The sequence below is a fragment of the Elephantulus edwardii genome, unplaced genomic scaffold (assembly GCF_000299155.1).
Source record: "Elephantulus edwardii isolate Elephantulus edwardi_28Jun2011 unplaced genomic scaffold, EleEdw1.0 scaffold00068, whole genome shotgun sequence".
Taxonomy (NCBI): domain Eukaryota; kingdom Metazoa; phylum Chordata; class Mammalia; order Macroscelidea; family Macroscelididae; genus Elephantulus; species Elephantulus edwardii.
This window is the reverse complement of record NW_006399818.1, coordinates 1841964-1856789: the sequence shown is the minus strand read 5'-3', so window position 1 is coordinate 1856789 and position 14826 is coordinate 1841964. Positions and strand designations below refer to the sequence as shown.

Genomic DNA, 14826 nt, shown 5'->3' with positions numbered 1-14826 from the left:
CAGATCATCAACTACTTGTATGCAACTTCAAACTGAAGCTAAAGAAAATCAAATCAAATCCACAAGAACCAAAGTTTGACCTTGAGCTTATTCCTCCTTAATTTAAAGACCATTTCAGAGCAGGTTTGAGGCCTTGAATGCGAATGAGCCAAGACCAGACGAGCTGTGGGAGGAATATCAAGAATGTCATCCATGAAGAATGGAAAAGGTCATTACAAAGACAGAGGAGGAAGAAGAAAATGCCAAAATGGATCTCAGAAGAGACACTGTATATTACACCAGAGTGCCAAGAAGCTAAAGAAAGGGGAAGAAATCAAGAAGTTAAAAGATAAATAGCAGATTTCAAAGGGCAGCACAGAAAGATAAAGCAACATATTTTAATGAAATGTGCAAAGAGCTGTAGTTGGAAAATGAAAAGGGATGAACTCACTCAGCATTTCTTAAGCTAACGGAACTGAAGAAGAAATTCAGAACAGATCACCCAGGAGACCGGGCTCTATGAGGAGGAATGTGGCATCAGGATTGAAGGAAGATGTTATACAGATGACACAACCTTGGAAACTGCGGAGGACCTGAGGCATTTGCTGCAGAAGGTCAAGTACTGGAGCCTTCAGTACGGATTGAAGTTTCACATCAAGAAAACAAAGATTCTCACTACTGGGCTTGTTGACAATTTCAGCTTACTTGGCCCCACAGCTTGCTTAGAACTAGCAGGCAGGAAATCAGAAGATTAATTGCATTGGGGAAAATCTTCTGTCAGGGACTTCTCCAGAGTACTAAAGAGCAATAATGTCAGTCTAAGGTGCACCTGGTCCAGGCCATGGTCCTCATAATTACTTGCTATGCGTCTGAGAAATGGACAATAACTAAGGATGATAGAAGAATTTACACCTTTGAGTTTGGTGCTGGAGAAGAGTATTGAGTATATAATGGACTACTAGGAGAACAAACAAGTTCGTCCTGGACAGGATGGAACCATGTTGCTCCTTGGCGGCAAGATTTTGAAGCTTTATCTGATATACTTTGGCATGTTGCAAGGAGGGGTCAGTCCTTGGAGAGGGACATCATGCTTGTAAGGGTAGAGGGACAATACAAGAGAGGAAGACCCTTGATGAGATGGGTTGATTCAGTGACTGGGATGATGGAAGTTTGTGTGTCAGAGACAATGAGGTTGGCTCAAGACAGAGCAGGGTTCAGAGCTGTTGTACATAGTGTCTCTATGAGTCACAACTCGATGGCACATAACAGCAATATATGTAAAAGTCCTGGTGGTACATAATTTGAAACAGCTTGGCCTGCTAACTGAATGCTTGGCAGTTCAAATCCTCCATCTGCTCCATAGGAGAAAGGTCAGCAGCATCCTTCCATAAAGATGAATATAGCCTTGGAAACATGATTAATTTGAGTTAGAGTCAACTTGATAGCACTGGATTTGGTTTTATATTACATTTGCCGACCAGGCTTTGTAAACCTTTCCTAGTCTTTTATAAGAGTAAAATTTCTTAATAGGCAAGAATATTAGAAACATTTTAAGTAGCCATTCCATTAATAGTTGTTGTGTACTGTCAAGTCAGAGCTGACCTATACCTGACCCTCCAGAGAGTTTTCAGAGACAGATTGTCCGTCTTTCTCCTGTGGAGACGAGCTACACATCTTTATGGGGTTGCAGTGCAGTTCCTTGTCACTAAGCCAACAGAGCTCCTTCCCCTCATTACAGACTTCCAGGAGTTTGTGTTTAACATATCTTATTATTTTTTCTCTCTTAAATAGTATAAAATCTAAATTCCCCAGAAGCTTATGCCAAATAATATTTCCATATTAGCTTATTTTCATGGTGTTACCAGTCTTCATATATGAACATTCCTCCATGTCTGTGTCTTGCAGATAAAAACTTTTGGAGACACTCATCCTTTTACAAAACTTGTGGTTGATCTGAAGGATGTAGACCCCGATGTTGCATATTCTTCAGTTCCCTATGAGAAGGGCTTTGCTTTACTCTTTCACCTTGAACAGATTCTTGGAGGACCAGGCAAGTAGTTAGCAGTTTCAGACGTGTCCCCCCCCACACACTTTTTACGTGTCCCCCCCCACACACTTTTTTGAGAGTAAATGTGAAAATGTAAAAAAAAAAAAAGAATTTTAAACTGTTACAGAACTCTTCTATTTTCTCCTGTCAGCTCTCTACATAAAACCTTGAATGGAACCTGAGTTCCATTAAGTTGTGATGCTTTGCCTTTCCCAGATCTCATCTGTTTGTTGGGTTTTTTTATCTGTATTTTAAAAACAAATAAAAAATAGCCTGTGCTTGCTGAGAAACATTTTTACAGTATGTTAAGTAATAAGTGAAATCCCCTCAGGCTCTTTCTATCCCCTGAGGGGAGAGCACTGCCAGCAGTTTGCTGTGTGCCTCTCAAAGATTTTTTCTAAGTATAAATAAGCAAACAGATGCATAAATAGGCATAATTATAACTATTTCAACTACACAAAAGCAGGTTGTACTATATGTGTTCTATGTTGTGTTTTTCCCAGCAATAGTCAGTCATTAGGCAGCTAACCAAAAGGTCAGCAGTTTGAATCCACTAGCTTCTCTCTCGACAGAGAAAGAGAAGGTAACCTGTTCCTTTAGAGGCTTTCCGCTGTGGAAACCCTGTGAGGCGGCTGTATGTTCTGTGTCCTTTAGGTTCCTAAGAGTCAGAACTGACTCTGTGGCAGTGGGTTTAGTTTTTGGTTTTTTTTCCTCCCAGGTGACCTAGCTCCTACTTTGAAATGCTACTATAGTGATGAGCTGAATGTATGTAATCTACCCCTACCGATGAGCCTTCAGGTGTTCTCCTTGGTAATTTCACTTTGAAGGCCCTCCATGAGCTAGGCCCATGCCTCCTACCCAGCCTTGCTTTCTGCTCTCTTTGGAGGCAAGGATCACGAAGCTTCATCTCGCATACTTTGGGCATGTTGCTAGGACAGGCTATTCCTTGGAGAAGGGCAGGATGCTTGGAAAGGTGGGGGGACAGCAGAGGAGGGGAAGACCCTCGGCTAGGTAGTTTGACACAGTGACTGCAGCAATGGAATTAAGTGTGTCAAAGATTGTGAGGTTGGTGCAAGATAGGACAGGGTTCAGATCTGTTGTTCATAGGGTCACTATGAGTGGTCTTTGACTGACATCACCCAGCAACAACAGTCAGCTGGAGTCGTTGCTCTTAGAACTTGTATTGTTCTTTGATTTTCTGTGTCTTGCATTGTGTCACCTCCCTAAATTGTATTAACTGGGATTTCTCTTCTTTCTTCTACCAAATGACATTTGTTCTTGAGAACCTGCTTAAACCCTTCCTCCTTTTTTGAATACACTTGACTCTCAGAGCCCTAACTTGAACCCTTTTCCTATTTTTTGAATGTTCTCTGTTCTCCCTGGTACAACCCTTAGCACAAAAATGTTATTTTATGTTTCCATTAATTGATCTTATGTATTTCTTTGTTTTTGTACTTTTAGAGGTTTTCCTAGGATTCTTAAAGGCGTATGTTAAGAAATTTTCTTACCAGAGCATAACCACTGATGACTGGAAGGAGTTCCTGTATTCTCACTTTAAAGATAAGGTTAGATTTAAAACACTTTCTTCTTTTTCCTGCCCACACTCTTTATTTATCAAATCTTTTTAGGCTAATTTGAGCTACTTAATTGTTTACCAGATTAAAATTTATTTTGAGATTCCATCTTTCTTTTTTTTCCCTTGTGTTTAAAAAGTTATGTAAACATCATGAGCTAATGTGTAGAATTTTCATGTTTGGATCTATCTTCAACAGTATGTTTCAGAAATTCATTTTTCATTTATACCTGATTTTAATAAGAGGCTCTATAGGACCCTGCTGATTGACTCTCTTAATATGGCCAGTGTTGACAAAATTATACATGTGAAGCCCTATAAGCTTGTTTGAGTTTTTTGGTTGGTTGGTTTTCTTCTCCAGCAGAAAGGTTTGTTGTGTGGCAAGCTGAGTGTGTTCCCTCCTCTTCCCAGGTTGATGTTCTCAATCAGGTTGATTGGAATGCCTGGCTGTACTCCCCTGGACTGCCTCCTGTAAAACCTAAGTGAGTACTTAATTGTTTTCCATCTTGTTCTTGTAAGTGCTTGCAGTTGACATCCTTTGAGCTGGTAGTTGAACACTTTGAGCTCCTCAATGTGTCTAAAAGGATTTTATACCTTATTTAATTCATTGCAAGTTAGTGATTAGAGTTCTTTGATGTTTAGACCTTTGTTGTTATGTGCCGTCGAGTCGCCCGAGACCCTATGTACAGCAGCTCTGAACCCTGACCTGTCTTGAGCCAGTCTCACTGATCCTGACACCAAACCCATTGCCCCAGTTACTGTATCAGTCTGTCTCATCCGGGGTCTTATTCTCCTGTGCTGTCCCTCCATCCTTCCAAGTATGATGTCCTTCTCTAGGGATCCGTCCCTCCTGGCCACATGCCCAAAGTATGTGAGATGGAGCTTCAAAATCCTATCTCCAAGGAGAAACTTGGTTTCACCCTTTCCAAGACAGATTTATTTGTTTCCTTGGCGGCCCATGGTATGCGCAAGACTTTCCTCCAGCACTGCAACTCAAAGGCATTGATTCTTCTTCTATCATCTTTAGTCAGTGTCCAGCTCTGTGATGTGTAACACATAATTGTGAAGACTACAGCCTCGATCAGGCATTCCTTAGTCTCTAGACTGACAATGTTGCTTTTCAGTACCAGGATAAATATAAGTTGGTTCAATATATTGTAAATAATTAAATCTAGAAAAAGATTTCCTATTTTAAGCAGAATTCTTGATTTTGAAATTTAAGTATGTTCTGTAACTTTAAAATTACATTTATGTGAAAGAAGGTAAGTTTTAACAGAATTTAATCTTTACTGGGTTTTTCATCCTTGCAGTTATGATCAGACTCTCACAAATGCTTGCAGTGCCTTAAGTCAAAGATGGATCACCGTGAGTAGTAATAAGTGGTTTTCACTCCTTTTGGATAGAACAGATAAGCTTCTGCTCCTGTAGATGGGCAGGTGTGTCTTACCTGTGGACAGTTGTATTTAGAAAGGCTGTACCCAAGTCATGTTTTTAATGTTTGCAAGATGATACACCACTAACACCCCACATAGAAAGTTTCATGCAAGAGGGAAAATTGACATTGACAGCAATAGTTGTGACTTTTCTAGCTTCATTATAATTCTTAAAACAATGATACTTCATTTTACCTTTCTTTTTTTCCCTCATAAAGCATAGCAGATATTGAGGCTGGGAACCCTAATTTGAAAAGTACAAGCATGCTTTCCTCTTTTTCTTCGATGATTTCCAAGATTAAGCAGAGGGAGATGCAATGGGTAGGGCTGAAAGGAAGAGTCACTTAGGGCCTCATCAGTTTATCAATGGAATTATTACAGAGAATACACAATTTGATCTTTTTTCCAGATTTCTTAATTGATCTATGAATCAGTCAGTTAGCATGCTTTTTGTGAGGTTTTCTGTACTTTGGAAATCTAGAGACGTTAAATAGTACAGAAGATGTGAAAATTTTACTCTAATCTTACTTATTGTTAATGAAAGAAAAAAATCAAACCAACTCTCATTGCTATTGAGTTGGAATTGACTCATAGCTTGATGCTATGAATTTTCAGAGGCTGTCAATAACATGATAGGAGATTGTCCATCTTTCTCCTGTCAGAGCAGGTGGCAGATTGGAACTGCCTGCTTCTGGGTTGGTAGAACAACTGACGAGGTCAACAGACATTAATAGTCTAGTTTTTCCTTTGGTAGTTTAGATTTTAAGAGTCATATTCATCTTTTAAAATTATGTAGTTAAAGATTCTTTTCCTTTTTTAACAGACTTATAAAGCTTTGTGTTTCTGTGTTCTTTCAATATAAATATTATTAAATTGCATAAGAATGGAAATAACTAGATAATATTTTTTTTAGGCCAAAGAAAGTGATCTGAGTTCATTCAATCCTGCAGACTTGAAAGATCTTTCTTCCCATCAGTTGATTGAGTTTCTGGCCCAGCTGCTTCAGAAAGTAAGTACCAGCTGAGAACAAGCTTGTCACTCTGGATTTGGGACTGACTCATTGTGGATCCTCAGTTGGGTCTCAAGCCTGTAAGTCCCATGGAAGATATAGCCCACCTTTCTCCTCCAGCTGGTGAATCCAGACTGTCAGAGAGGTGCTGCCTTGGGGTTAAATCTCTACAGACTAGGGCACCAGAGCGTCCTAAGTACTGCCTTACATGGTCAGTAATGTAGAAGAGGGCATAAAAGTCTAGTAATCTGTTGGATTTGAATAAAGTTAATGGAGAAAATGAATTTATCAAATTCACCTTATTTTTAAAAACAGTTGTTGAATCCTACTATGTGTACTACAATTCTGAATACAAAATTATGTAAATAAAGACTCAGCTTTGTCCTCAAGAAGCTTATGGTGAGAGAAAAAGAAACTAGTGATACTGCAGTACAGAGTAGAACTGTGTCAGGGTTTCAAAGGCTCTAAATATTTATAGAAGCAGGCTGCCCCGTCTTCCTCCTGAGGAGTGGTTAGTGGGTTCAAACCACCAACCATTCCGTTAGCAGCCAAACTCTTTAGCAACTTTGCCACCAGAGCTCCTCAAGAAAATAAGATGTGCACAGTTTAGTGATAAAAGGAGATGTATTTTAGGTGAGCAAAACAGTGAAGAAGGAATCCTTTCCAGTGGGGTTAAGCTAGAAGGGAGTTTTGGAGGAGTGAGATTAGCTTTGAGCAGAGCAGTGTTAGCAGGGATGTAGACATTCCAGTGGTAGGAAGCAGCAGGTGAAGGAACACGCCCAGTGGGCAGAAGAAAGTGAGGAAGCAAAGTAGTTAGTGGAAGGTAACACTGATAAGGAGCAGGTTTTATTCCAGCCCACAGAAAAAAGATTTCAGATGTTAGACAGGAGAGTCCTTTCATGAAGTGGTACGTCATGAACACCAGTCTACTGGTGCTGTGAAGGCCGATTGACATGAGGGATACAGTTAGTGGATTGGAGACTTGCAGGAGGACAGTATATGAGGCAGGAGTTGGGGGGAGTGCAAAGAATCAGATATATGAAAGCTTGCACAGAATGAAAGCTTAGCGTTTCATTACTGACTGGATTCGGAGTTAACAAGTTACGTTATCGGGGTTAATCTGATATATTTTAAGGTTTCAAATCCAGGTACCTGACAGGCTGGGTGAAGCTGGAAGGAGAAGCTGCATTTTGAGAGGAAGATAATGACAGGCTTTTTTTTTTAATGACAGGCTTTTAATATTGCATAACGAGCATCCCTTGAGAGAGGTAGAGAAGATTTGAACAGAATTTCCTATAGAATAATGTAAAATGAGGATTTTAAGGAGCTCTGTTAAACTAAAGGGAGAAAATCAGTCTGCTGAATTAGGTTATCAGGATTTAATTTCTGTAACACTGCAGTGTGGGCTGGAAGCAGGAAGAGAGAAAGCAAGGTGAGGATGATCTGGGAATGAGTATGAGGAAAATGGGGGACAGTAAGGACCCTAGGATGTGGCCTTCACTGGCTACTCCACTACAATCGACTTGGAGTTGTGGGTGCCCATAAAGGGGCTTGTAGAGGAAATAATTTGGGAAGCAGGTAATGAGAGCAGACAAGGTGAGTGTGGGCTACATTGTGTGTCAGGGAGGCTGTGGCTGGAGAGGAGAGTTAACATCTCCTCAGTGGCTCTTCTGCCTACACCAGGGTCCCAATGGAGCTCATCTTCTTTCTTTTCTTCACCCAGACTTGTTTTCCTATTTGACCCAGGTTAAGATGAGCATGGAATATTCATAAACCCTGGAATTATATGTTCAAATTTGTTTTTATGTAGCAAGTGTATCTTTTCTAAGGAAAAGTTCGTATCATTCATCAGATTTTCCAACTAGGGTGACTTGATTCACTAAACATTGATTCCCCCATACTGACCCTCTTAAACTCTATTCCTCATTTTTAATTGACTCCCAGAGTAAACACATAATAGAAACTAGTATGCAGTATAATTACTGTATGGTTATTCATCATTACTGAAGACCTTTTCAAGCTGACCTGTCATAGCCTATCTTTTCTGTAATACAGAAGTTTAAGATGTACTATGTTGTAGAGATGTAGCTAACTGGAAAGGAATTTCAGGGGAAATATACAACAATGAAGATGAGAAGAATCAGGAATGAAAAAAGTAAGCAACTGTAATTGAATCTGAAGAATGAAAGTACAGTTAATTTCTATAAAGTATCAGGGCTCTGAGAAGGGTCTGAAAGTTAATTATGTGTATATGTACCAAAAAAATCTGAGGAGAGTAATAAAGCAGTATTCTCTCTTCATTTATTTTAATTCTGTAAGAACTTAATAAATAAGTTCTTTCTTTGCCTTTAGTAGAACATTCTTAAACAGAGTAAGTTTGTACAAATTTCCTTTTGTATTAATTTGTTTCTTTTCTATTCATCTAACTGATTTCTACATTATAAAATTATGAAGTTTTAATCTGACTAAACAATTTCCCTCTAGAGCCTTCCTAGGAACCCTACTGAAATGCTACGTTGAATATTATTGTTATGTACTATCCAGTCAGATCCAACTCAGCAAGTTTTCAGAGGCTGTAAATCATCTGGGAGAAGGTTGCCTGTCTTCTTTCTCGAGCAGCTGATGGATGTAAATCATGTTTCTTTGGGTTGACAGCACAACTCCTTAGCACTAAGTGTCATGTTTGCTCCTAGGCACCTCTTCCATTGGGGCACATAAAGCGAATGCAGGAGGTGTACAACTTCAACGCCATTAACAATTCTGAAATACGATTCAGGTACATGATTTTAATTTGTAGAGGAAAGTAGATGTGTTTTAAAAACAGGAAAAGGAAAACCAGTATAAGACAGAGGAGAGTTTTGAGAAATCATTGACAAATAATTTATCACATATATATATGAATAATACACTTTCACATACTTAGGACTATTTCTAGGAGAAGATATTCCTTGGGGACATTATGATTTCAAAGGTGGAGGGTTGGTGAAAGAGACAAAGACTCACAACCAAGTAGATTGACACATTGACTCTAGCAATGGGCTTAAGTGTGTTAGAGATGATGAGGACGACTCAGAATAGGACAGAGTTAAGAACTGTTGTTTGTAAGGTACTTTGAGTCGTTCTTGACTTTGATGGTACTCTCTAAAGAGGGGAAAATAGGACATGTAGACACAGGGCCCTGAGTATCTCTCTAAAAGGGCCAGAAGGAATAAGAATAGCATAGCCCTTCAGTGCCCCAGAGTAGAAAGCAGATAAAGAGCCTGTTGCCCGGCTCTGGGCTTGTGAAGCCACACCAACAGCAAGAGGTTGGTTTATTTGTTGCTCATGCACAGACTAACAGTTACAGTATCAACAGTGGGGTTTATTAGGGAAGTGTGTGGGGGACGCAGAGAATATCTCACAATACAATCCAGGCTTTATCCCAAAAGCACAATTTCTCAATAGATCCAGGCTCCAATTTCAGTTCAGCAATCAAATTCAAATCATCCAGCAGGGTTGGCCTCAGAGCAGTTATAAGTCAGCTTCTCCTTCAAACATCCAGCAAAAACAAATGCAAGAAACCTTAGGTCACACCTTGCCACTATTTGTCCACAGCAGTGCCGCAGTCTTCACCACCAAGGTCTCACTGTCATCATTGTCTTACCACAACAAGCTGTGCTCGCCTTGTCTTGCTGCTCAGTGTGGGAAGCGCTTTTTCTCTTACTCTAGTCCCACAGATGATGCTGATTTGCGAGCCCATGTGTCTGCAGTTAAGATAGCTGGAGACCAGAGGGGGCTAACTAATGGCTAAAAAAAAGGCAACTTTTAGGCTGTCAGCACAGGTATCTAACAACAATATAAAAGAGTTCTATTGGAAGTTAAAGAATAGTTGGATTAACTCTCAAAAGATAGTATTAATATTATTATTAGAATTTCTATTCTGACTTCTCATGTCTTAAAAAATAAGAAATAGGCATTCAGTAGTAAATAGACTCTCTTCCACCATTATGACCATTATGTCTTTGTTTCTTCCACTGCTGTGTCTTTTGAAGAATCAGCTTTTTATTGTCAATAATAAGAATCATTTGGCTCATCTAGGTGCTCATCTTTATTTATTTAACACGTTGCCACACACTTTTTAAATTGACGACTGTGCTTAGAAACACATTTGCTGTCGTTTGTGGCAACGTATTAAATTTTTACTTTGGGGCTTAAGCCAGAGTTTAACTCATTAAAAAAAATGTCCTTATAAGGTATCTGTAAGCACGTACATAAAATCAAAGCTTTTAAACACATGATCTTTTTCCAAAACAAACTCTTCTGTCTCTTTTCCCATTGTAAAATAGTATATGTAAGGATTGAGATTCTCAGAGTAAATACCAAATATGAACCAGTGTGTTCATACTACTTGGGGATTGTTCATCATTACAGAAGTCTTATCCCACCCTTTTGTCATCACTTCTTATCTCATTTCCCTGGAAAAACCTCCTTTCAGGTGGTTACGGCTCTGCATTCAGTCAAAGTGGGAGGAAGCTATTCCATTGGCGCTGAAAATGGCAACTGAGCAAGGAAGAATGAAGTTCACACGACCGTTATTTAAGTAAGAACTAAATCAAGCTCTGTGCTTTGAATTTACATGTAAAGTTATTGTAAAATATAATCTATATAATAAATATTTTTAAACTTGTTAAACTTATAGGCACGATTGTGGAATAGGAATTACATGTCTAAATATTTATGAGATCACCATATTAGCTCGTTTAGAAGCATTATCTTAAAAATTACTAAGACATGAACAATATTAAAGAGTCAATTTTTCTAGAATTTCCAAGTGACTTCCAACAATTATTTAGGAACCAGGACCAGCTTGGCTAATGGGTCTGAGTGTATATCTAAATAAAATAGCACTATCCACCAGAAATTTCTGTGATGATAGAAATGTTTGCATTGTCCCATGGGGGTAGCCGGTAGCCAATTGGGGTTATTGATCATTTGAAATGTCACTTGTGTGACTAAGAAAATGACTTTTTCATTTTATGTAATTTAAATAAGTATATGTTGTGGATAGTAGGGGATTGAAGTGAATAGCCCAGATATAAAAGTACTTCCTTTTTTAATCTTACACTGTAATGTGTAGTTTCATTTTGTCTCCAGATCCTTCCCCAACTCTCAAAATATAGACTTAATGTAAAGAACTCAGAATACCATCCATCCTCCTAGTTTCAGGGCGTCCTTCTTCTGAACAAGGTTTCTTTCATCCTCGTTTGCCTATTACACAGCTACATTGGTCCCACATGTCTCCTCCCATGTTAGCCTTGAGCCAGTACTCTTGTTACATATTTAGCTGTCACATCTGCCCCTAACCATTAATTTCATTAAGATATTGATTGTTCTTCTTTCTTTTGAAGGGACCTTGCTGCCTTTGACAAGTCCCATGATCTAGCTGTCAGCGCCTATCAGCAGCACAAAGCAAGCATGCATCCTGTGACGGCTATGCTGGTGGGGAAAGACTTGAAAGTGGATTAGAACCTGTCCATGGCAGACTCCAGAGAGATTTCCTGTTTTAAATTCAATTCACAAAGAAACATGATGCTTCAGCCGACATTGTAATGAAAAAAATGCCTTTTTTGGTTTTAACTTTTTATTGCTGGGTGGTTGTGTTTTATTTTTTCAGTGATTTTCCTTTTAAAATAAAGCTAAGCTACATTTTTAAGTGTTATGTTCTTTTGTAAAATCCATCTTAGCAATTTTTTTTATTAATTTTAATGAAAGTTTCCAGAGACTTGGATTTCTATTCATTCATTGTTGCACCGTTTTCCCTGCCCAACCTCCCCCACCCAGTCTGCCCTTCTCTTTGAAAAGTAAAAGAAAAATTCTTTCATTATTATACAATCCCTCCCCGCAAGTCCACTCCACTATGCAGCCTTCATTCTGGACTCCTGTCATGACAATAATACCTAATCATATATCCCTTTTAAACAGTTCTGTCCCTCATCTGTTTCAATGCAATATACATAATTTATCCTATCTTTCTCAGTCTCCCCCCAACCCTGATGTCCGTCCCATTTTACAACAGTGGCACTATGCAATATTTGTCCTTTTGTGACTGAGATGGTGGTTGTGCATATATCTGCTTGGGTGGTGGTTATAGTTACTTTGGGGTATATTTCCAGTAGTGGAATTGCTGGGTCAAATGGTATTTCTATTTGCAACTTTTTCAGAAAGTGATTGCACCATTTTACACTTCCACCAATAGTGAATAAGGGTTCCATTTCTCCACAACCTCACCAGCATTTGTTGTTTGCTGTTCTGTTAAATTTTGTTATTCTTACTGGGGTGAGATGGTATCTCATAGTTATTTTGATTTGCATCTCTCTTAGAGCTAGGGATTTTGAACATTTCTTCATGTGTTTGCCATCAGAATGTCTTCTTTGGTGAGGTGCATTTTAGCAATTTTTTTTTTTTATAAATTGCCATTTTGAAGTAGACTTCTGCTGACTTTTTATCTCAGTATAAATCACACAAAAAAGGTCACTGTATTGTTTCTCTGTTGTTTTCTTTAAATTTTTCATTTGAGCCTGGTTTTTGTTGTTGTTAGGTGCTGCCAGTCAGGTATAACCCATAGCGACCCTGTGAACGACAGATCTGAACCCCGTCCTACCCTGTGCCATCCTCACTCCTCCTGACACACTGGATCCCATTGCAGCAGTCACCATGTCAATCCACTGGTCAAGGGTCTTCCTCTTCTTTGGCGACCTATCTGAGCATCACATACCTCTTCAAGGAATAGCCCCTCCTAGCAACATACCCAAGATATGTTGCCCAAGATGAAGCCTTATCATTTTTCCTCCAAAGAGCACTCCAGCTGCACCCTTTTGATGACATAACTGCTCTCTTGGCCGGCCGTCCATGGGATGTTCAGTGCTGTTCTCCAGCACCACAGCTCAAAAACATCAATAATTCTTCTGTCGTCCTTATTCATTGTCCAGTTCTCAGAGGCATAGCAAGTAACTGGAAGGATCTTGGTCTGAGTCTGATAGAAACGACAAATTCAACATATTTTGTGGGGTTTTTTGCTTTTTAAGTAACTTTAGACATGAACTCTCAGTGAGATCTGCTGACCTGGTGGACACAGGGTGAACTTCCTCACCAGAATGGATGCATTATTCCAGCACCTAGGGAGCTTTGGTGGCCCTGTGGGTAAAGAGTTGCATTGCCAGCACAAAGGTACAAAGCTCAAATCCACCAGCTGCACTGTGAAAAAAAGAAAATATCACATGTGATTTAATAATGAAAAGGACAATTCCTGAACAACATGCCTCTGGAACTCTGAACTTTGATAAATGTCAATAGTTATAGAAAGGCTTCACGCCTTTTGTTCATAGGGTTGCTATGAGTTGTGCTCAACTCGAAGGCAATCAATAACAACATCCAAAAATACAGCGAGCTCTGGTGGCCATCTCTAGGCAAGAAGCTACTTTGCAATACCGAAGGCACACAGTTCGAATCCACCAGCTGCTCTGCGGGAGAAGGATGGACAGGCTCTTCCCATGTGATTAACTTACTCTGAAAACCCACTGGAGGATCAGCAGTGGGTCAATTCCAACTCAACAGTACACAACAACATCCTAAAAGACATGAGGGATAGGATACTATCCATATGCATATAAGGACGACTTGTTAACACAGCTCTTATTCAAATATATGCACCAAAAACTGAAGCCAAAGGGGACACATTGAGGATTCCTACCAAATTGTGTAGCCTGAGATCAAACATGCAGAGTGCATTAGTAGTTACTGGTGGGGAAGGTAGAGGGCGCAAAAGACAAAGTTATCATACTTTGACAGTGACCTAGGGTTGGCTCAGGGGACTTTCCATTTATTCAGTTTAGCTAATGAGCATGTGTTAAGGCCTTTGTGCCAGATTAGATGGGCAAACAAATACTAGACAAACAAAGGTGAGTTATTTTTATGTAATACTAAAAACAAGATGCTCTAAAGCAGAAGAGAAAGGTGAGTTAAACTAAAGGTTTAGCAAAATCTCTGAATGCCACATTGGAGCCCTGTGGAATAGTGGGGTTAAGCATCAGACTGCAGACTGAAAGGTCAATAGTTCAGACACGCCAGCCATGAGTTGGAATTGACTTGACAGCAGTGGGTTGGGGATTTTTTTTCTTTGGGTCGTCGTTCTGGGTGGCTGATTAATGTGCTCAGTTACCAGCTGAAGGGTTAGAAGATCAAGTTCACTCAGTTAGGTACCTCAGGAGGAAGATCTGACAGTCCAGCTCCAAAACATTCGCCATTGAAACCCTGTGGGGCACAGTTCTCACATAGAGGGGTGACCGTGAATCCAAATTGGATGACTTTTTCGTGTGGTTTAAGGTGTAATAGGTACACAGGTATCCTGGATCTTTTCACTGTTTCCCAAGCTGCTGTTGCGAATCGCCACTCATGGACATGAAGCCAAGTATGTCATTCGAGGGGGAAGGATGGCACGGTGACCTCACTCTTCAGTGAGATAAAGGAGGATGGCTCCTCTCTGGTTGAAGTATATTCCATATTCACCAACTCCACAGTTCAAAGGTATCAGTTCTTCAGTCTTCCTTATTTATTGTCCAATTTTCATATGTACATGAGTCCATTGAAAACACGATGGCTTGTATCAGGCACATCTTGGCCCTTACTACGGCAGGCCTTTTGAGTACTGTATACTCCATCAGGTGAGACCCAGATTGTATCATCATCACCTATAGTTTTTCAAAACAATGTGACGAATAACTTGTCTGTATAAAATTCTGCTATGCCA

General features: G+C 39.6%; 1 protein-coding gene across 1 annotated transcript in view; it reads left to right on the top strand.

Annotated features, from left to right (window-relative positions):
- LTA4H (leukotriene A4 hydrolase) overlaps window positions 1-11546 on the top strand; it is a 44182-nt gene extending 32636 nt beyond the window's left edge. The window contains exons 12-19 of the mRNA XM_006888494.1: window positions 1885-2029; window positions 3488-3591; window positions 4011-4081; window positions 4910-4964; window positions 5946-6041; window positions 8735-8817; window positions 10516-10620; window positions 11429-11546. Coding sequence (XP_006888556.1) covers window positions 1885-2029; window positions 3488-3591; window positions 4011-4081; window positions 4910-4964; window positions 5946-6041; window positions 8735-8817; window positions 10516-10620; window positions 11429-11546 — 777 coding nt within the window. The remainder of the gene's footprint in view (window positions 1-1884; window positions 2030-3487; window positions 3592-4010; window positions 4082-4909; window positions 4965-5945; window positions 6042-8734; window positions 8818-10515; window positions 10621-11428) is intronic.
- Window positions 11547-14826: the final 3280 nt, after the last annotated feature.